Source organism: Panicum virgatum, chromosome 3K (genome assembly GCF_016808335.1).
Source record: "Panicum virgatum strain AP13 chromosome 3K, P.virgatum_v5, whole genome shotgun sequence".
NCBI lineage: Eukaryota > Viridiplantae > Streptophyta > Magnoliopsida > Poales > Poaceae > Panicum > Panicum virgatum.
Window position 1 is genome coordinate 26,850,658 of NC_053138.1, and position 21,710 is coordinate 26,872,367.

At 47.2% G+C, this 21,710-nt stretch overlaps 1 protein-coding gene and 1 pseudogene across 1 annotated transcript; both read left to right on the forward strand.

Moving 5' to 3' along the window:
* The first annotated feature begins 708 nt into the window (after positions 1-708).
* Positions 709-4,860, forward strand: LOC120698720. The gene is made up of 14 exons (XM_039982435.1): positions 709-888; positions 1,225-1,385; positions 1,499-1,696; positions 1,791-1,927; positions 2,024-2,284; positions 2,414-2,574; positions 2,901-2,965; positions 3,095-3,163; positions 3,250-3,423; positions 3,504-3,628; positions 3,706-3,987; positions 4,133-4,281; positions 4,378-4,464; positions 4,553-4,860. Coding segments are annotated over exons 1-14 (1,962 nt in total). The 5' UTR covers positions 709-886; the 3' UTR covers positions 4,644-4,860.
* Positions 4,861-6,395: 1,535 nt separating this feature from the next.
* LOC120698721 lies at positions 6,396-7,701 on the forward strand (annotated as a pseudogene).
* Positions 7,702-21,710: the final 14,009 nt, after the last annotated feature.

A 21,710-nucleotide genomic window follows, 5' to 3' on the forward strand; every position in this document is an offset into this window, starting at 1 on the left:
TAGAAATTATTGTTTCATCTTCTTCCTTACAAAAGTTTTTCTTCAAATTTTATTGTTATGATAGTCTAGGTATGGACATATGAAAGGCAGCTATCTTGACTGTTTATCTGGTATTTGCAACTTTTTATATGTCTTTTTTGTTTCCTCTTTATCTGTTTATATTGCTCGTTTCCTACCAAGTCAATAATGTTGACTTTCTTCTTTATTATTATATAACTCAAGTTGCTGGAATATCTGGTGGTACCAAATTTAGATTATTGCAGCATCAATCTTTGTCAATTTCCACAGATTTTGCCAACACTTTGATTCAGGCCAAGGCAATGTACTAGTGATAGTGATATAGATCGTGCCTTCCAATGTAAATACTTGTATTTTGGATATGAAGCCAGTTAGTACTTTGTATATTAATAAACTCTTTGTAACAATGGTTAGCGAAGCTAATGCAAATATGAATTCGCATATTGTATTTGCATATTTAAATCTGTAAGTTTAAGTTCCCACTTGTTACTTTCCCCCTTCTAACCACTTCCCCGCAAAAAATTATAGAAGCTCGGAGAAACATAACGAAAACGGAAAACACAATGCACATGTGGAAAAAGTCTAGATTGCTAATTGGGCTTTGATGGGCCGTGAATTGGGTTTAAAGATATACCCCTTATCCACCTTCCGGAAGGCATATAGGATCTCCCGCTAAAAAGAACAAGGGGGAAAAAAACTTGTACTGCACCGGCGCGGCACAAGCACAAATCTCGCGAGCGGGACAGGTGACGGTGACTCCATCCTGTATAAGACAGCAGCGGCGACGCGTCTCGCTGTTCGCCTCAACCCTAGACGCCCAAATCCATCCCCGATTCGCCCTGCTTCATCGGGAACAACTTGCGCGATAATGTAAGTATCTTCTATTTTCTCATCCGCTTAATACTTTTCTAGGGTACGGTAGCTGCCGACGGATCGAGCAGTTCGAGTTGAGTTTCTACTCGACTGCTAACTAGATTGGAACTATCGGCTTACTTTATTGCTGATAGTATTATCAGTCACCAGAGAAAAGACTACTTTTAGGTCCAAGAGATGGAGTACCTTTTAGGTTCAAGAGATGGAGTACCTGTTTGTTTATTATTAGTCCAAGAGATGGAGTGCCTTTTAGGTTCAATCAAAACCTTGCAACGAGGCGAGACCTTAATTAGTTGCTCTACTAAGCATATTTGCATTAACTTTCTACTTCAGGACAGCGAAGGCCGTGAGAAACAAGGGCCGGGTTATTGATCGCACACCAGGTGTGAGTAGGGAGCAGGGAGCCATAAATAGAAGGAACAAAATTGAGCCATCAAAACGCTCGAGTGATGGAACAAAAGGCTACACAAGGGCTATAAACAGACTGCTAAAACGTGAGCCATTGATTTTGAATTTGCAAATTCTTCCTTTTTCCTCTGCATACTGCTCTAATGGATCGGAGCACTCGTAGTTGCATTGTGTGTGATGTCTCCTGTTTGTTTGTTAGTCCAAGAAATGGAGGCGGCATTGGTTGATGCCGAGATGAAACGATGTGCTGCTGAGGAGGAACTATTTTTCAAACTACCTGATCGAGTTGCTTCGGGCACTACTTTTGAAGAGAAATCATTTGGCTATTCAGTCCCATCTGATCAAGAAATTTATCGAGATTTATCTTCCATTGTCGTCTCACTTGCTCTTTTTGATGGTGAATGTGCTGTTGTACACTTATGAATTTTCCTAATTGGTATGTTGTTGTCACTTATTATTTTTTTAATGCTTTAAATCATGACCCTGTGCAGGAAATAAGATGTTATTTGCATGCTCAGGCATACCTCTACCACGCGGGAACTCTAAACTTCACCTAACAAGATTTGTGACTTCAGCACATTTGGTTGCAGAATTCAACAAAAATAGAAATAAAGATGAACAATTGAGGGTTCGTTCTACTTATCACTGCATCCATTTTGCTTTGTTTATTCAATCAAGCTAATTGCAGCCATTCTATGCTGATGTACTGCCTTTATCACTACAGATTGAAGTGTGCCTTCCTGATAGAAGAACTATCGATGGGCTTTTGGGACTATATGACGATGATATTGCTATTGTCACATCGTTAGGCCTCCAATTCGCTGTCCATCCTGTAGATCTGGATCTTGAAGCAACTGTTGTCGGTCCTGATGATAGTGTGCTATCTGTTGGGCGCGCTTTCAAGTCAGGCAGTTTGATGACCATGGATGCGTCTAGGATAATATCGGACGGCACCTGGGTTTCTGATAGCCAAAATTTCTCAGAGGTATGCTGTTGATTTGGGTCTTGCATTTAGTATGATGGAAATCTTGAAACAAATAATTGCATTGTGACATCCGTAGTCCAATATAATAATGTCTGTCTATGTGTGCTACCACTGTCTCTTTTGTTCTAGGCTGTACTTGGAGGACCACTTATGGTAAAGACGATTAATGGAAATGGTGTGAGATTTCTTGGGATGAATCTTGGTTGTTATCATGAGGATGCAAATGTCAAATACCGCTTCCTTCCACAGAAGTTACTACATGAACGCTTGAAGCATTTTCAGATACTCAAGTATGTCTTCTACTCTACACATCTAGTATTTTTTGAGATGTTCCCCAACTATAGCTAATTTGGTTCTTGCTAGACCTGGTAAACAACTTGTGTAAATGCCACATCTACTGTTGTCAAATTAGAATAGCTTAACGTTGAGAAGCTAGTATATTTATCTACACGGTGATTTCTTTTATTTGTTGAATATCTATAAGCCTTGTCGCCTAATCTTTTTTCATGCCTTGATCCCTTTTGTACAATTTGTTTCATGTGTTGGTATGACTTTTTCTGTGTTTGATTTTTTTTCTTTTTTATTTATCTACTAACTCTAGTGTGTTCTGCTGCAGTCCTAAAGAACTCCACTTCCGTGAATATTCATTGCCTAAAGATGTATCAAGCATAGTCCCTTCAGGTGTGAATAATTACACAAGCTATTATTCTAAATGATACATGTTGACCATGGAGCACAGAATATCATATGAGTGTTATCATATATATACACCATACGAGTGCTAATATATTTATCACATTGTTGCATCAGGATTTGTGAGAACAATTAATCGTATGAAATCCTTAGGCTATCCCATGCCGCCGCCACTTATGCTTGAGCGTAAGTTTACTTTTGATATTACTGATGATGTATCCCTTGGGAACTTCTTTATAGCTGACTTCTGCGGATATTGTTTCTTTAACCAGTAAATGGGCAATTGCTTAACGATTTTGAAGGGTACTTTGGTGAAGTACGTGCTTGGAAAGGGTATCCTTTCGGTTATCCACCTGTTGGTTCTGAGAAATGTGTCTGGGAGCATCTTTCAAAAGAAGTTGTGACAAATATATCACGTCGTGTTGTCAAACTTGCTTCATTCAATGGTGCCTTTTGCAGTTGTATGCTCATTACTTCTTTGTTCTGGTATTTGATCTTCACAAATTACTGAAGCTCTGATATGTAGGGCCGAGTAGGTTTTTTGCATGCACAGGCTTGCTTATAAGGTGGCATGCGCACACCTTCATCCTGACTTCAGCCAGTTTGGTTAGAAGCCGCCTTCATCACGAAAAAATTGATAATAGCTTGACGGTTGGTGCTCTTAGCTAGTCTCTTGTTTTTTTTTCTAAGTTATATGGTAGTTACCTGAGCTCACTTCATCATTGCAGATTGAGGTGTTCCTCCCACCAAATCAGCGTGTTAGTGGGACATTGGCATTGTATAATTTAAATTATAATTTTGCTATTGTCAGCGTTGAGAAGAATTTTCATGCTGTTCGTCCAGAAGACATTTTCAATGAAAGCCCAAAGGCATTTGAAAAGGTAATAGCAGTAGGGCGAGACGCAGATCAAGGACTGTTAATGGCCTCAATTGGTGAAGTGAAGCGTAGAAACAAGGACACTAAACTTAACTGCAGAGATCTTAAGCTATCCACTTGTAAAATCAATAAGGTACTCTGGTGAATTTCTCTTCTTAATTTTTTACATGGTAGCCACTAGCTAGGAAATAGCTGCATCAGAATCATGTCGAAGTCTCTGTGATCATAACAATCTACTGAATCTGTAGCTTTGGGCTTTTGTTTTATTTTGTTACTAGGCTGGGATTGGAGGCCCTCTTGTTGATGTTGATGGGAGTTTGGTTGGCATGAATTTCTATGATGGGAGTAAACTAACTCCTTTCTTGCCAAAGAGTAAGATTGTCAATGCTTTGAGAGGGGTGAAAAATTTTGCACTACCACTGAAAAGGTTTTTCTTTTTACCTGTTATATGTCTCTTCTAACTGGGTAGGTATCATAGTACTTATTATATGAACTTACGCTGAAAAGATATGTTGGATGACAGAGGATTATCCTACAAAGTATGTGTTGTTCCCATGCAAATAAACAATAAAGGCGCTCCAATCCGCAAGAAGCGGAAAATGAAAACCAGGTATTCTTTCTGCTTTCTCATTGCCACTTGTTACTAGTTATTCAGCATCCAACTTTTATTGGAAAAAGTATATATATTGTTATGACAGGTGGCCTGTGCCCGAGCCATATTGGTATCATGGTGCCCTTGATGTGGATAGGTATGATGTACCCATTCTTCGTGGAAGGAGACTTCATTAGCCATCATCACGCTGTCAGAGTATCTAAGGGACCATTTTAATTTTCATCTAGCAAGCATCTAATGGGCCTGTAGTGAAGTTCCCTGTTCTTTTCTTTTTGAAAAGTTATGTGTGCTTCTGTTCATCAAACATGTATTTGACAGATCTGCGTAGAATATTATGTGCAAGTTGGACTGCTTAGTAATGAATTGCCTGTGTGCACTTACAACTTTTCGTCAGATGTTTGAGCTAAACGCACTCAGTTCAGGGGGAAAAAAAGCACTCAGTTGACTAGTCGCAACACGATGCTATCAAGTTCATACTGTTTGACATGGACAATTTGTATGCAAGATTGTTTATTGGAGGGCCGGGATGCATGTAGGAGCTCGTGGCTCTTCTGCAAGAGGAAAGCTGCTGAGTTCTGGAGGTCGCTTCCACGAGACCACGACAGTGGATTTAGTGCTCGCGGTGCTTGGCGTGAGGGAGAAAAATGGAAAAAGTCAAAAACTGGCTAGAGTTACGGAGGTGGCTTCCAGGGCATGCAGTGGTTGTGATGCTTGGCCAATGACAAAACTGAATTTGATCTCATCTCTCTCTCGTGATGACTCACGTTGTCTTTTCTTTTTGAAATGGAAAATGGATCGTGAGATTCCCTCCTTGAGCCAGTAGGCAGCGTATAATCTTTCCAAGGAGCAAGATATGAAGGGGCTGTTTGGTTTGGCGCCTACGGCGCCACACCGCGCCACACATCGTGCGCCGCAGGTGTGGCGGCCGAATCGGCCGCCGCAGGTTAGGCGCGGTGTGGCGCCGTAGGCGCCAAACCAAACACGCCCGAAGTTCCTGCATGACAACACAATGACCTCTACCATTCACCTCTTTTGGTGGCTAGGCAATCCTGCAAGGCTGCGACCCCCACACTGGTTTGGTGGTTGGATCGGTGGGTCAACTGGTTGAGCCGGTTTAAATACTGATCATGTTTTGTGTGTGTTTCCAACCAGCACAAATACTACTACTCCCTACAAATTTAGTGGGATAATAGAGATTGGGCCTCCACTCTCCTTTTCTGCCATCCTATGGGCCTTAGAAAATGTGTACGGGGGGTGGCTGCTAACCCAGTTTGTCTAGAACATGCCTGTTAAGATCTGGCCTTTTAGGCGAACTTTACCAATCACTCAATTGGTTCGCGGTTTTTACAGTTCAGCCCGTATTGTTTTTTTTCCCTATGCAAAAGCCATCAGCTCAAGTTTTGTTAATAATGGAAAGTGCACGATGTTTTTTTAGAGGAAGTGCGTGGTGTTTCGGGATGCAAGAATGAGCCAATCTCTCATCCACATGATAGTAAAATACTGAGTGCGGTATAATTTGAGGACTCGAGTTTATCTCGCAAAGAGTTCGTTGGTCTAATCCATCGATGCTCTTCTCCCGTTCCTTTTCGCCTCTTGCCCTTTCCTTGCAACTTTTGTTTTGCTTTGTACATGCCGTGTGAGTTCGACGATGATCGCGACCACCCATGAATCTAAAATTTGCAATTGAAACTCCAGATGATGATTATTTCAACCACACAAACAAAGAACATGCCAAAAACAAGCTACGGTACACGAACGTGAACGTGTCGATCCTATTTGGCAAAGCTGCACAATCGCTGAACACGCTAACCGAAGAAAATACGCGCCCAGTCGGTAAAGATCTTTCAGCTCTCTCTCCCTGCACTCCATTGCCTGGGTCCGGACTTGCTTCGCTTTACACAAGTTCCGAGACGCACTCCATTGCCCACCAAAACCCCAGCATAAATACCGCCCCCCTGCAAAAAGCGCGTGCATTTCCCACCACTTCACTCCACTGATCCACTCCACTACTCTGCTCGAGCGAGCTACCCCGATCCCGATGGAGGCCAGCCACGGCCACGGCCAGCCGCCGCCGGCCCCGTCGTCGTCGGAGACCCTGATGGCCGCGCTCCTCAACGTTTCGGAGGCGCAGCTCCACCATCTGGTCCGCGCGCTCGCCGCTGACGCGCGCCGGCTGCGGTGCCGCCTCGCGTTCCTGCTCCTCTCCCCGCCGCACTTCGCCCGCGCGCTCGCGCGGCTCCGCTCCATGCCGCTGCCCGCCAAGGCCGCGCTGCTGGGCCGCGTCCTCCTGCGCTCCCTCCTCCTGCTCCTCCCGGCGCTCTGCCCCGCGGGCGGCGGCGACGAGTACCGCCGGCACCACCTCCTCCTCCAGCAGCCCGACCTCGACGCCGCGCTGCTCCTTCTCGCCATGTGCGACTCCTACTCCCCAGCGGCCGCCGCCTCCTCCCCTTCCCCCGTATACTGGCGCGCGGTGATCGTGGACGGCGTGGTCGCCTCCGCGCTCTCCGTCTCCGGCCTCGGCGCCACGCCCTGGGCCGCGCTCGCCCCCTACGTCGACGCGGCCGCCAAGTGCCGCCGCTTCGCGGACGTCGTCGCCAGCGCCGCGCCGTCGTCCGCGGCGAAGGACGGCGGCGGGAGCGGGGCCGCCGCGCACGCGGCCGTGCTGGCGCTGCCCGCCGCGGCCGGGGACGGCGCGCCGTGCGCCATCTGCCGGGAGGCCATGGCCCCCGGGCGCCGCGGCGTGTGCGCGCTGCGGCCGTGCGGGCACCGCTTCCACTGGCGCTGCGCGCTGCGGTGGCTGGCCCGGCGCAACACCTGCCCGTGCTGCCGCGCCGAGCTGCCCGCGCAGGACGCCGCCGCGGAGACGCGCCGGCTGTGGCGGGCCGTGGAGAGGACGGCGCGCGGCGGCGGGTGAACTAGTGTACGTACGTGTGATCGATCAACCCACTTGGTCGACGATGGGACGCGCTAGCTTGGTTGCTTTCGCGCGTCGCGGTACGTGGTCTCGAGCGCCGGCGACAGATTCTTTTGGACGACGGCGATGGCAGCTGTGGTGGCGCGGGCGGCGGGTCCCCCGGCCCTTGTGGTGGAGCATACCGAATAATGATGTCGAATTATTTTTGTGAAACAAATATGAATAAACTGTGACGAACATGCATAGGATTGTCGCTTGCTAATTGTTTTGCCATACCATACCGTATCATTAGGAAGTGAATGATATGGGTAGTTTTTTGTATTATTATATTAGTTTCAGTGGGGCATTATTGGTCAAGTACTGAAGTAAAGCAGAGATGGAGAGAGAGAGAGAGAGAGAGAGAGAGAGAGAGAGAGGAAGAAGATAGGTATCGTCGTTTTGCCGCCTAAATCGCTGATTTTTAGGCTTTTTGGCAGGGCGTCAATGATAAACACTGATGGAAGTGTGGATAATTAGTAGTGAGTCGTACTGATAAAATCTTGCTATAGGGATCACTGATGTGGTTGTATCAAGAGACTCAAAGAGGATAGCCACGATGGTGTTGGGCTGAATTCTCTCCAGAGCTAAACAGCACAGCTCTTGTGAGCCGTTGGCTCGGTTAGGATTCAGATTCAGGTTGAGATGCCTGCTAGCTCTAAAGAGAGAAGCTAGCAAGAACTAACTCTGGCCTAATTTTTCTCAAGCTGCTGCCATAGGAGATTAGGAGTGATAAGGAGAGAGCACCACAAAGGATAACATACACAAACAAAGATAGAAGTGTGGAAGTCCAAGAAGACGTAAAGTTTGTCTTTGGACATTGTATTTGGACGGCCGAAAATAATGAGCGATTAGCATCAAAACCTTATGGCATCATTCTAAGCTAAACTTTTGCTTGATCTATTTGTTTGGGTGGTGCAGTGCGGTGTCTGATTGTGATTTGTGAAGTATGTAGGGGACTCGAGGAACTGTACTAACTTTTGTGCAGTGTGGACCTCTAGTTTGTGATGTGAATTGATCGTCCTGCTTGATTGATGCCATACATCTTGTGAACTGCTTCTTGCAGTTGTTTATCTCAGCTCGATGGCATTTTTTTTTTCAGACGAACTTTTAATAATCAACTTTGCTGTGTTGTAATCCTCAGAGCTTTGGAGGGAACGAGCCATTGTTGACCATAGAGTACGAGTTGGTTAGGTTTCTTGTACGGTGGAACCGTACCGCGTGCTTGTCAACCGAGGTGTACATGCAACTGTTACGATCAGTATGGCTGCACGGGTTGCATGCATTTCCTGTGATTATTTTTATAGTGATAGATGGACGTGCGTGCTTGTCGGCGGCTAGATCATTGATTTTCGGAGGTGGTTATATATTCTAGTGGTAGATGTGAGTGTGACGGTGTATGTACTGTGAAAAGGAAAAAAAATTAAAAGGCAAAGCAGGTGGACACGATGTCGGATCCACTCGAGGGATCCCGGACGTGCGCACGCAGTGCCTTGGTGGACGTACGGGCGCGCGGCCCCGCGGAAACGTCGGCCTCGCGTGATCAGCAAGCGAGAGGGAGATGGATGGGTCATGGACTCATGGCAATCAAGCTAGAACTCTGGGTCCTCGTCGTCTTCCTTCCGCTTCGTTCCTACCCATAGCAAGTCCATGCTTGGCCCCGGGCCCCGGCCGGGCCGGCACCGCATGTGCCCGGCCACCTGGCTCGTCGGTCGTCGGCCTCGCTTGCTTGGACTCTCTCGCGGATTATCATCCTCGATCCTTCCATATTTTCTGTTCTTCTCCGAGTAGGATCACTGCTTGTAGACTGCCACCGCCATACTGCTGTACTGGGACCGTGGTGGGGTCAGCACTCACAGCACTTTGCACGGGATGGCGATCTCGAAGCTGATCTGGACCACAGAACGGTATATGCATCGTTCCAAACGGGGCAGGACACTTTCATGGATTTTTTTTATTTTTAATACAAATTAATACGTCCCGTAAATCTATTTTTTAGGAACTGGTCATAGCTCACCCGCCCCTCCCCTGACATCATTTTCAGGAATGGGTTAAAAATAAAAAAATAAAATAAAAATAGCAAAAGGAAAAAATATCGCCGCAAACTCCTCTACTACAGAAGTTCATTTCAGCCAACTCGCTTGGAGCGTCGTCCCAGGAAAAAAGACAAATGGATAAGAAAACGGAAATAAAACAAAATGAGGAGGAGAAAAACATTTTATTGATCAGTGAAGTCAACGAACAGCGCTGGCCTCCCTTCACATGCACGATAGAAACACAGCACCAGCGGGCCGGCTGTTTTCACGTTGTTCCTCAATGGATGAGGACCGCTAGCTGCAGCTCAGTGCGTGATCGCTGGGGAAAGAGGCAGTGGCTATTGGGCCGAAATTACTCATGTCAGCCCGCCAACCTTCAAGAATCGAAACTTGGGTTATTCCCGAGCTGTCATTGGGCCACGCCACCTAGAATTCTCTGCGTCGTTAGATCTAGCATCTATGGTGAAAAGGCGCGAGCACGGGCCGTCCCTCGGCTAGCTTCTTGATGCGTCGGCCCACGCTACCTTTCTTCTACGCCGCCGTACCCCCATGCCGCCGTACCCCCTCGCCGCCGTCGGGTTGCGAGGAACCGGCACCAAGTCCTCCAGCTGCTCTGCCACGATGCGTGAGATTCGTAGGAGTGTGGAAGGTGGCGAGGGGAGGCGGAGGGACGCCGGCGGTGGAGGCTCCGCAAGACGACTTCCCGTCTAGATCCCCACCATCCCCGCACCCGTCTCCGCCGCCACCACCCTCTCCTACTCCGTCGCTCCCAGCCCCGGCGACGTTGAAGGAATCAATAGGATCAGCGGCCTCCCCAACTATCTCCGCCATCGCGTCATCGCCCTCCTCCTCCTCGCGCGCACTGCTGCGCTCTCCACACGCCGGCGCGGCCTCTGGCGCACGGCCCTCTGCTCCCCGGCTGCCGCAACGCCCATTCCTCCCTCCACCAACACAGCCCGCCATCCTCCACCGTCTACCTGCCAAATTACCACGCCGACCATTAAGTATGCCCGCCCCTTCCCTTCACCTCCGCGGCTCTGCCTTGTAAGCATCGAGAAGGCTACACCATGCATCGGCGCCTCTCCCCTGCTGTAGCCTGCAGCATGACCCTCGCTGCTGCTTCTGTCCGGTGTTCCCTTCCCACGCTTCCCTTTCTCCCCTGCTGCTCAAAATCTTCAGTTTACATGGCGCCATTGCTGCTTCCGCTGGGGTTGCGCTCCTCACACCTGCAGTGCTATAACACCCGGATACTCCAGGCGTGGAGTTTCTAATTCTCATAATTTAGTCATCTGAGTCCCACAAATATAATAAACACACACACTCTCTCTCCCCCTCACGTTCACTCTCTCCCTTTCACTCCCTCATGAACTCTCCCTCTCCCTCACAAGCTCTCCCCCTCCATGAGGCCCTAGGGTGCAAATCCCCCATCTAAACTTGATTTCAAGGCTGAGGAAGCTTCAATCAGCGTGGATAACCTTACTCCCCACGAGCTCCTTCCAAGAGAACCTTGGATTTCAAGTTCTTCGAGCAAGAAAAGCTCATCTTAGGTATTCAACTTGTGCCACCCCGATCTATGTTTCTAGGAGGTTCTAAGTGATTTCTTTTGGGTCAATCATCTCCCTATGAACCATTCTATTATGGCCTGAAAGGGTTTCAAATTTTGTGGGTTGGTTTTGCCAAGATCAAGATTTCAGTTTTTGGGGCGAAAATAGTGTGAAGCCCGGAGACTCCGGGTATAAGCCCGGATACTCCGGATTTGGAACACTCCGGGGGAAACTCCGGGTATAAGCCCGGATACTTCGGGTTTGGAACACTCCGGGGGAAACTCCGGGTATAGGCCCGGAAACTCCGGACTTGGGAGTCCGGATACTCCGAGTATTTGTCAGGATACTCTGGATTTTTTGGGAATGTTTTGGGCTAGGGAGTGAAATTTTTGTGTAAATTACTAGTAGTTGCATCTAGTCATTGGCTATTTTAAGGTTGCAACCCATTTATGCATTTCTCATGGCAATTGCATACGTGTAGAAACCACAGCCGAGGAGGTCGTGTACGAGGTGGTTGCGGAGCCACTGGAGCCGCTGGAGCAAGCCCAGCAGGAGGAGAGGCGTGAGAACCCGGCCCAAGGCCCAGTTCACCCCAGAACCCAGCAGCAACCCAAAAGCAAGCCCCGGTGCACATCCTACTATTTCAAATTATGACACCTATATATGTCTCTAATAATTGTGCATTAGATTTAGGAATTGTTTGAAACCTTAGTTGCATGATCCCTAGGCTTTCCTGTGCCTTATACTAGTATGAATAGGTCATTAGCACTGCTATGCTTAATAGGGCTCGATAGAAGTCAAGTGATAATTCTGTCACTCGCGAGATATAGGATGTCTTTATATTACAGTATATGAATTATTATATTCAAGATGGAAGGTATGGGATGGGAGACCGGATGGGGGAAGGTGTAGCCCCATCTGTGTTGATTAAGGACCATTCCGTTGTCGGCTGTGCTAATCTGGGATTGAACTGTACTAACCGCATGCCGGGAGTAGGAGGTAGTCGAAACCGGTAAGCCGAGTACTGCTTTGCTTCGAAAGTACAGGAACCCTCACCCAACTCCTGGGGCGAGTCGAGTAGTCACGGAGAATTGGGATGCATATGTTTACTTTTGTTGGTCTCACGTTAAGCTCGGCTGACCATATGTCGTTGGGTTGGTTCCTGTAGTTCGAGGCAGGGAGGGAAAAGGTTGGTGCGTGGGGTCCGACAGGTCTTTTGCGTGCCGTGTTGGTTAGGTCCACCTTGCAAAGTTAAATCGGATCGATTCGCCGTGTCTCGCGGTCATGAGAGCCTTGATCTCTTGGTCACATCGTAGAAAGGAAATGAATTAAAAGAGATGAGATGCGGGCTGATATTATCTAATTATTGATTTGTTCACCATGATTGCTGTAGATTTGCAAATCATAGAGGATTAGTAAATTGATTACTTTATATTGAAGCTAAAACATGGAAAAATAAGGACTCACCTGTAATTGCTTCTTTTCCGCAAAACCAACCACTAGCCAAAAAGCTTGCATGTCTAGAATATGTGGGCTAAGTATACCTAATAGACGGGTAAGTCTTGCTGAGTATTAGTATACTCAGGGTTTGTTGCCACAATTCTTTCAGGACACCCAGACGTTGACTTCTGCCCCTGCTGTGTCAAGTTCATCCGCCGGGATGTAGAGGGGTGGGAGGTGGTGGAGCGAGACCCTTAGGTTAGGGGATTGTCGGGTTGCTGTTTTGCGCAGACCGGTCTGACCGGTCCGTGGGACCGGTCTGACCGGTGGTGTCGGTAGGGTAGTGCCGACCGGTCTAACCGGTTGGGTGTACCGGTCTGACCGGTCATGGTTAATCAGGGCTTTTGCAGGCTAGTGTAGTTGTAGGATCTAGTCTATTCGAACTTCAGTACATCGGTTGTAAAGTTTGTTAATTATGCAACTCTTGTAAATTATATGTATATTTGAACTCGAGTTGTAAAACCTAATGTTTTGTGCTCATATGGTGTTTATATTTTTAAGTATTATGTTGTGCTTGTACCATCTGCGCCCTTCTTCGCGGGGGACTACTGGTGTTGTTTCGATTGGGCCGTGGGTTGAGAAAGTATCGCCAAATTAAGCCGTTAAGCTAATGCGCCCGATGTGTTCAAATGACGGTCATTACTCTTAATTAGAGTTTTAATTTGGCGGTTCCGTCACAAGTGCCTCCCCTCTGGAAGAGCAAAAGCAGACGACGTGGAGCATCGTGAGGAGGATTAGTACATGCAGCGGTTCTGGCGTCCTCTGCATCGACTATCGAATACAGACACAGTGTGTCGGGCGGCCGAGCGGTGGGACAATCGCAGCAGCTTGTCCAAGCCATGTCTGTGCAAATAAACTGTATGACGAAATGCTACTAAAGCGTCAAGATACTGCAGCTCTCACTTCCGTGGAGAGCAGGACATTGCATGTTGTGATGGAACCGCCAAATTAAAACTCTAATTAAGCGTAATGGCCGTCATTTGAACACATCGGGTGCATTAGCTTAACGGCATAATTTGACGATCCTTTCTCAACCCACGGCCTGATCGAAACAACACCGGTAGTCCTACATGAAGGTGGGCGCAGATGGTACAAGCACGACTCATTACTTGAAAATACAAGAGTGATCACGACACGAAACATTTAGTTTTACAAATCGAGTTCAAATATATAAATAATTTACAACCTAACTTTACAATAGATACGACTGAAGTTCAAATATAAAAGATACTACAACTATTCTAGCTTTCACCAGTTCTGATTTAACAAGACCGGTCGGACCGGTCTACGCAAAACAGAAAAAGCTGCACACTCAGCCCACAAGTGTACAACTCGATAGCGCCCTAACCTAAGGGTCCCGCTCCTCGACCTGCCACCCCTCTGCATCCCGGCGGATGAACTTGACACAACAGGGGCAGAAATCGACGTCCGGGTGTCCTGTAATAATAAATGTGGCAACAAACCCTGAGTATTCTAATATTCAGCAAGGCTTATCCGACCAGTGGGTATAACATAGCCCACCTACCTAGACATGCACGGTATTTGGCTGGTGGTTATTTTGCAGAAATAGCATCTAGAGGTATATCCTTACTTTCAACATTTTAGCCGCATATTTTATATAGCTAGACTCTCACTAAAGTTTGCCTGTCTACACACACATGTGGAGCATCCAAATAAGATTCAAAATTTGTATCCATTTTTATATCTCTAATACCCTAACTCATTCGCTACGGTGTGACAAAGAGATCAAGGCCCTCATATCCGCGAGACACGGCGAATCGATCCGATTTAACCTTGCAAAGTGGACCTAACCAACACGGCACGTATTTGCCCCGTCGGACTATACATGCCAACCATTCCCCTCCCCGCCTCGAACTACAGGAACCAGCCCAACGACATATGGTCAGCCGAGCTCAACGTGAGACCACCAAAAGTAAACATATGCATCCCAATTCTCCGCGACTACTCGACTCGCCCCAGGAGTTGGGTGCGGGTTCCTGTACTTTCGAAGCAAGGCAGTACTCGGCTTACCGGTTTCGACTACCTCCTACTCCCGGCATGCGGTTAGTACAATTCAATCCCCGATCAGCACTGCCACAACGACCGGTCCTTAATCGACACGGACGGGGCTAAGACACCCAGGAACCCTGTCCTGCTGCCAAACCTAATACCATCATCCCCGCCCGGCCTCACATCTCCATAACCATTTCAAACCATTTCAACAATACTGATGTACAAAGATAATAATGTATCTCGCGAGTAACCGGCAATTACTCGGCTTCTAAAGTTTCCTGTGTCTCGCGAGTGACACGAAGCCACCCGACTTCTACCGGACTTATTTAGCCTAGCACCGCTATCGACCTAGACTTACTAGTAAACTCAAGGAAACCTAGGGGATCATGCAACTAGGGTTCCAATCAATTTCCTAATACGTAATGCGCAAGTAATAGATAAAACATATACATAGTGAATCATAATTTAAAATAATAGGACATGCACCGGGGCTTGCCTTGCGTCTGCTGCTCAACACTGGGGTGAGTTGGGCCTTGGGCCGACTCCCCGCGAACCTCCTCCTGCGGGGCTTGCCCCTGCGGCTCCTGTGGCTCCGCAACCACCTCGTACACGGCTCCCTCGGTGGCAGCGGCTACACGTATGCAATGATATGAGAATGCATGCAAAAATAATTTGAAACTTTGGAATTAACCCCAACCTATCATAATTACTACTAACCGAAAAACCCACGTCCATAACTCTGCATAACCCGGAATATCCGGACTAATACCCGGAGTTTCCGAGTTCCGAAATCCGGAGTCTCTGGGCCTAAACCCGGAGTTTCCGGGACGACAATCCCGGAGTATCCGGGATAATACCCGGAGTATCCGGGTTCGGCACAACTTTCGCCCCCAAAACTGAAACTTTGATTTCTGGCAAAATCAACCCACAAAATTTGAAACCCTTCTAGACCCTAGTAGAGTGATTCATAAGAAGATGATTGACCCATAGGAAATCCCTTAACACATCCTAAAATGATCAAACCACTTAGCCCTAGCTTGGGTACCTTGAGGAAACTTCCCTTGCAAGAAAAACTCGAGAATGAAATCACCCCAAGGTGGATTACCTGGAGAAGATGATTCCCCACATCGATTTGGGCTTCTTTGGCCTTGGAAATGGATTGGGAGGGAAGGATTTGTAGTTTAGGGCTAAGGAGGGAGGAAGAGCTCGTGGTGAGAGTGAGGAGGAGTGAAAAACGGAGTAAGACCGTTTGGGAACAGTCACCATACCCAGGACACGTGATATAGCACTTCAGGTCCGGAGTATCCGGAAGAATACCCGGAGTATCCGGGGAAATCCGGAGTTTCTGGTCTAATATCCGGAGTATCCAGATATTTTTCTGGAAGTTCCGAGTCTCAATCCGGAAGTTTCGGTTTTCTCTGGCTCCAGAATTTGAAAACTGAGTTTGGATCCATTTCCGACTCGATTTGTAACGGAACATTTTAAGTCACTAATTAGCTAATTAAATCCCAAGTTTAACACTCAGGTGTTACAATCTTCCCCCCAAAAAGAAATCTCGTCCCGAGATTTAGTGGAGGTGCTAAATTGAGAGAAATGGAACTTGATGAGTACCTTGATACATTTGTAGCAATTCCGGGTATTTAGACCGAATGAAGTCCTCCGTCTCCCAAGTAGCCTCTCGCTCGGAGTGATTACTCCATTGAACCTTATAAAAATTGCTGGTTTGATTCCGAGTAACCCGAGTCTTGAAATCAACAATTTTTATTGGTTGCTCCGGATAGACAAGATCGGGCTCTAGTTGCAATTTCTCGACGTCAACCACCTTTTCTGGAACACAGAGACACCTCCGGAGCTGGGAGACATGGAAAATATTATGAACCGCGGATAATTGAGCAGGAAGTTCCAGACGATACGCTACCGGCCCACATTGCTCAATGATAAGAAAAGGCCCAATGTAGCGAGGTGCAAGTTTCCCTTTTACGCCGAATCACTGAACCCCTTTCATTGGAGAGACCCGTAAGTAAACATGATCTCCCACTTGAAACATGACATATCGACGTTTCTTATCCGCGTAACTCTTTTGTCGGGATTTCGCAACCTTTAAATTTTCCTGAATGACCCGAACCTGTTCTTCTGCTTCATTCACCATGTCCGGCCCAAAGAAAGTTCTTTCCCCAGCTTCTGACCAATTTAAGGGCGTTCTGCATTTTCATCCATATAAGGCCTCAAAAGGAGCCATTCTGATGCTCTCCTGATAGCTATTGTTATAAGCGAACTCGGCTAAAGGTAGGCATTCATCCCATTTCTGACTGTAGGTGAGTGCACACGCTCTGAGCATATCCTCCAGAATCTGATTGATTCTCTCTGTCTGGCCATCGGTCTGAGGATGATAGGCTGAACTACGGATCAGTTGTGTACCAAGAGCGGCATGAAAATGTTCCCAAAACCGGGCTATGAATTGAGTACCCCGGTCCGAAATGATTGTCTTTGGAATTTCATGGAGACACACAATACGGTCCATATACAATTGTGCATATTGTTTTGCCGTATGTGTTGTTTTTACTGGCAGAAAATGAGCCGACTTGGTAAGGCGATCCACAATAACCCATATGGAATCATATCCCTTGGAAGTTTTGGGTAAGCCGACAATGAAATCCATGCTGATGTCTTCCCACTTCCAGGACGGAATACTTAAGGGCTGTAAAGGGCCGGCTGATCTCAAATGGCTCGCTTTAACCCTCTGACAAGTGTCACATTCGGACACATATCTGGCAATTTCCCGCTTCATCCTTGTCCACCAAAATCGCTGTTTTAGATCCTGATACATCTTGTTGCTGCCAGGATGAATAGAATACCTAGAGAGATGAGCCTAATCGAGAATCTGCTTTCGAAGCTCCAGATCTTTAGGCACCACTAGTCGGTCCTTAAACCATAGAACACCCTCGTCATCTAGATGGAAACATGTCACCCGAGGGTCATTTTCTCTGAGCCTTTGTCTAATCTTTTCTATGCCAATATTGCCTTTCTGAGCCGCAATAACTTGATCTCGAAGAGTTGGGGTGAGAAAAATGTTAGCAAGAGTACCCTCAGCTACAATAGCCAAATTCATCTTCTCCATTTCTTGACACAAGGTTTCATGCAAAACTGTAGCTGAGACGCAGTTGCATCTTGCTTTGCGACTCAATGCATCAGCAACAACATTTGCCTTGCCCGGGTGATAATGAATCTCCAGGTCATAATCCTTAATCAATTCTAACCACCGTCTCTGGCGCAAATTCAACTCATTCTGGGTGAAAATATACTTAAGACTCTTATGGTCTGAGTATATATGAACAGGGTTGCCCAGAAGATAATGGCGCCAGATTTTTAATACATGTACCACGGCTGCCAATTCTAGATCATGCGTGGCATAATTCTCCTCATGTCACCTGAGGGCTCTGGAAGCATAAGCAATTACACTATAGTCTTGCATGAGTACGCAGCCGAGGCCTGTACCTGTTACATTCAATACATATCAAGGCCGAATCACAGCAGGTTGGATTAAACAGGGGTGAGGACACAGTGAGGACTCGTACCTGATGCATCACAATATACATCAAAGGGCCGAGTAATATCCGGCTGAGCCAGGACAGGGGCAGACGTCAGAAGCTTACTCAGGGTCTGAAAAGCCTGCTCACATTTGTCCTCCCACTTGAATCTCACCCCTTTCTTGAGTAATTCAGTCATGGGTCTAGCAATTTTTGAGAACTCCGGTACAAACCGGCGATAATAGCCTGCTAGCCCAAGGAAACTCCGGATCTCTGAAACAGACTCTGGAGTCTTCCAATTCAGGACATCCTGAATCTTGCTAGGATCAACAGAAATCCCCTTGTCTGAGATGATGTGGCCCAAGAACTGGACTTCCTTGAGCCAGAAATCACATTTACTGAATTTGGCGTACAGCTTGTGCTCCCGCAGGCGCTGAAGCACAATGCGGAGATGCTCTGCATGCTCTTCCTCATTCTTGGAAAATATCAGGATGTCGTCAATGAAAATCACGACGAACTTATCTAGCTCAGGCATGAACACCGAGTTCATGAGATACATGAAATGAGCAGGGGCATTCGTTAGCCCGAAAGACATGACCAGATATTCAAAAAGTCCGTATCTGGTGGAAAAAACCGTCTTGGGAATATCCTCAGCTCTAATCTTTATCTGATAATTGCCAGAGCGGAGATTAATTTTGGAAAATACTTTGGCCCCGAATAGCTGATCAAACAGGATATCAATCCGGGGAAGTGGATACTTATTCTTGATTGTGACGGCATTCGGAAGTCTATAGTCCACACACAACCTGAGGCTTTCATCCTTCTTTTTCACAAAGAGTGCAGGGCAGCCCCAAGGTGAAGTGTTAGGACGGATATAGCCCTTATCAAGCAACTCTTGCAATTGTTTCTTTAGCTCGGCTAACTCATTAGGTGGCATACGGTAGGGTCTTCGGGAAATGGGTGCCGTGCCCGGTTGCAACTCAATAGCAAACTCCACATCACGATCGGGAGGCATTCCAGGCAGCTCATCCGGAAAGACATCCGGATACTCACATACCACTGGTATGTCTGCTAACTTTTTGCCTTCAACCTGATTGACAGTGGAAGTCACTGACATGTGATCCCTCAAGTTCAAGGTCATACTACCATGGTTAGAAGATTTGATGTGCACAGATTGTGAAGTCGTGTCCAGATTAACTCCCTGACCTTCCATCCAATTCATGCCCAATATAATATCTATCTTTTGTGTTGGTAACATTATCAGAACTGTAGGAAAATTTTTTCCATCCAATTGCAGGGGTACTTGCTTGATAAACTGATTAGTGATTAACTTTCCCCCAAGTGAGTAAATCTGATACGGTTTGGGCATGCTTTCTATCTTCAGTCCTAATCTAACCGCACATTCTTTACTAATAAAAGTATGGGATGCCTCTGAATCAAATAATACTGTAACGGGTCGATTGTTTACTGAGAACGTACCCGCCATCACTGGAGCGCCCTCGGGAATACCCTCAAGGGTGGTGTAGTGCACTTGCCCCGGCTTGAAATGAGCCACGTGCTGCTTCTGGCTCTACTGACCGGACTGCTGGTCCTGTTTTGGTGGCATCGGGCAGTTCCGTGCAAAGTGTCCCGGCTGCCCACAGTTGTAACACGGAAACAAATTGGGGCGTACCCCCGGCTGCTGCACCCAGACCTTCTGCTCACTCTGCTGAGGAACAAGAGACCTGACCATCCCCTGAGGCTGTGTATACTGGGGTGGTCGATACCCCCACTGCTGCTGTGGCTGGTGCTGAAAGGGGGCTCTCTGTGGGCCAGACTGGACAAGGCGAAACCGCTGTGGGGCGCTGCTCGAAGATCCCGCTGCCGGTGCTTTTCTCTTTTTCTCTGCCTTATGAGCCAAGTGGGCGTCCTCCTGAATGATAGTCCCATTCACCAGCTCACTGAACGTGTTAAACTTGAACATTGCCAGGCGATCCTGGAGCTTGCTGCTAAGCCCCTGCCTGAAGCACGCCTATTTCTTCTCATCAGTGTCTACATGATAACCAGCATATTGGGATAGAGTGTTGAACGCCTGGGCATACTGCATCACACTGTTGTTGCCCTGCTTTAGGGCCAAGAACTCAGTCAATTTTCTTCTAATTACCCCTGCCGGAACATGATGTGCCCTGAAGGCCTCCTTGAACTCTGCCCACGTGAATTGAGTGCCAGCAGGAAACATAGCCACCTGGTTGTCCCACCACATACGTGCGGGACCTCGGAGCTGCTGTGCTGCAAAGGCGGCTTTGTCCCCATCATTGTATGGGTATAGCGTGAATTCGGACTCGATGGTCTTAAGCTAGCTGTCGGCTTCCAATGGCTCGTCCGCTTTGTGAAAAAGCGGCGGCTGGGTCCCCAGGAACTCTTGGTACCCAGGAACAGGTGGTAGGTGGTGTCCTGGCCGTGGCGCTGCCCCTTGCTCCAGGAGCCGACGAAGGAGTGCCGTCTGCTCGTCGCGCCCAGTCAACATGGCCGCAATGGCCTGAGCCAAATCCAGAGGGTTCGGGGGTTCCCCCATTCTGCATCCAGCCATGGTTGGATTAGTCCCATAATTTCGATTATAAAACAATCAACCATGGAAGAAGGCAGGAAGCGTAAATTAAATCAAAAAGGCAGGAATCTTTTGCAACCAAATCCGGAATATCCGGAACAATATCCAGAATATCCGGATACCCCAATCCGGACTATCCGGACATATGTCCGGAGTCTCCGGATACCCCACCCGGATTATCCGGAACTATATCCAGAATATCCGGATTTTCACGTCGCGTGCACCACGCCCCCAAAACTTAAGATGCAGAAAATTTTAAAGCAAAGAATGACATGATGCATGATCGCCCTACGTTAATTCTCTCACCCCAAGACTAAACATCTAACTACTCCTCTAACATAGCTTCATAGGGCTTACTACGAATACTCCCACCCATAATAGTAAACTACATTCATCGTAAGTCAAAATTTCATTTCATTTTTTTTCATTTTTTTATCTCCAAATTGGTCATGCTCGTACCACCCCCAATGTGTTTCGGCTCTGATACCAGCTGTGACGGAACCGCCAAATTAAAACTCTAATTAAGCGTAATGACCGTTATTTGAACACATCGGGCGCATTAGCTTAACGGCTTAATTTGATGATCCTTTCTCAACCCACGGTCCGATCGAAACAACACCGGTAGTCCCACACGAAGGTGGGCACAGATGGTACAAGCACGACTCATTACTTGAAAATACAAGAGTGATCACGACACGAAACATTTAGTTTTACAAATCGAGTTCAAATACATAAATAATTTACAACCTAACTTTACAATAGATACGACTGAAGTTCAAATATAAAAGATACTACAACTATTCTAGCTTTCACCAGTTCTGATCTAACAAGACCGGTCGGACCGGTCTACGCAAAACAGAAAAAGCTGCACACTCAGCCCACAAGTGTACAACTCGATAGCGCCCTAACCTAAGGGTCCCGCTCCTCGACCTGCCACGCCTCTGCATCCCGGCGGATGAACTTGACACAACAGGGGCAGAAATCGACGTCCGGGTGTCCTGTAATAATAAATGTGGCAACAAACCCTGAGTATTCTAATACTCAGCAAGGCTTACCCGACCAGTGGGTATAACATAGCCCACCTAC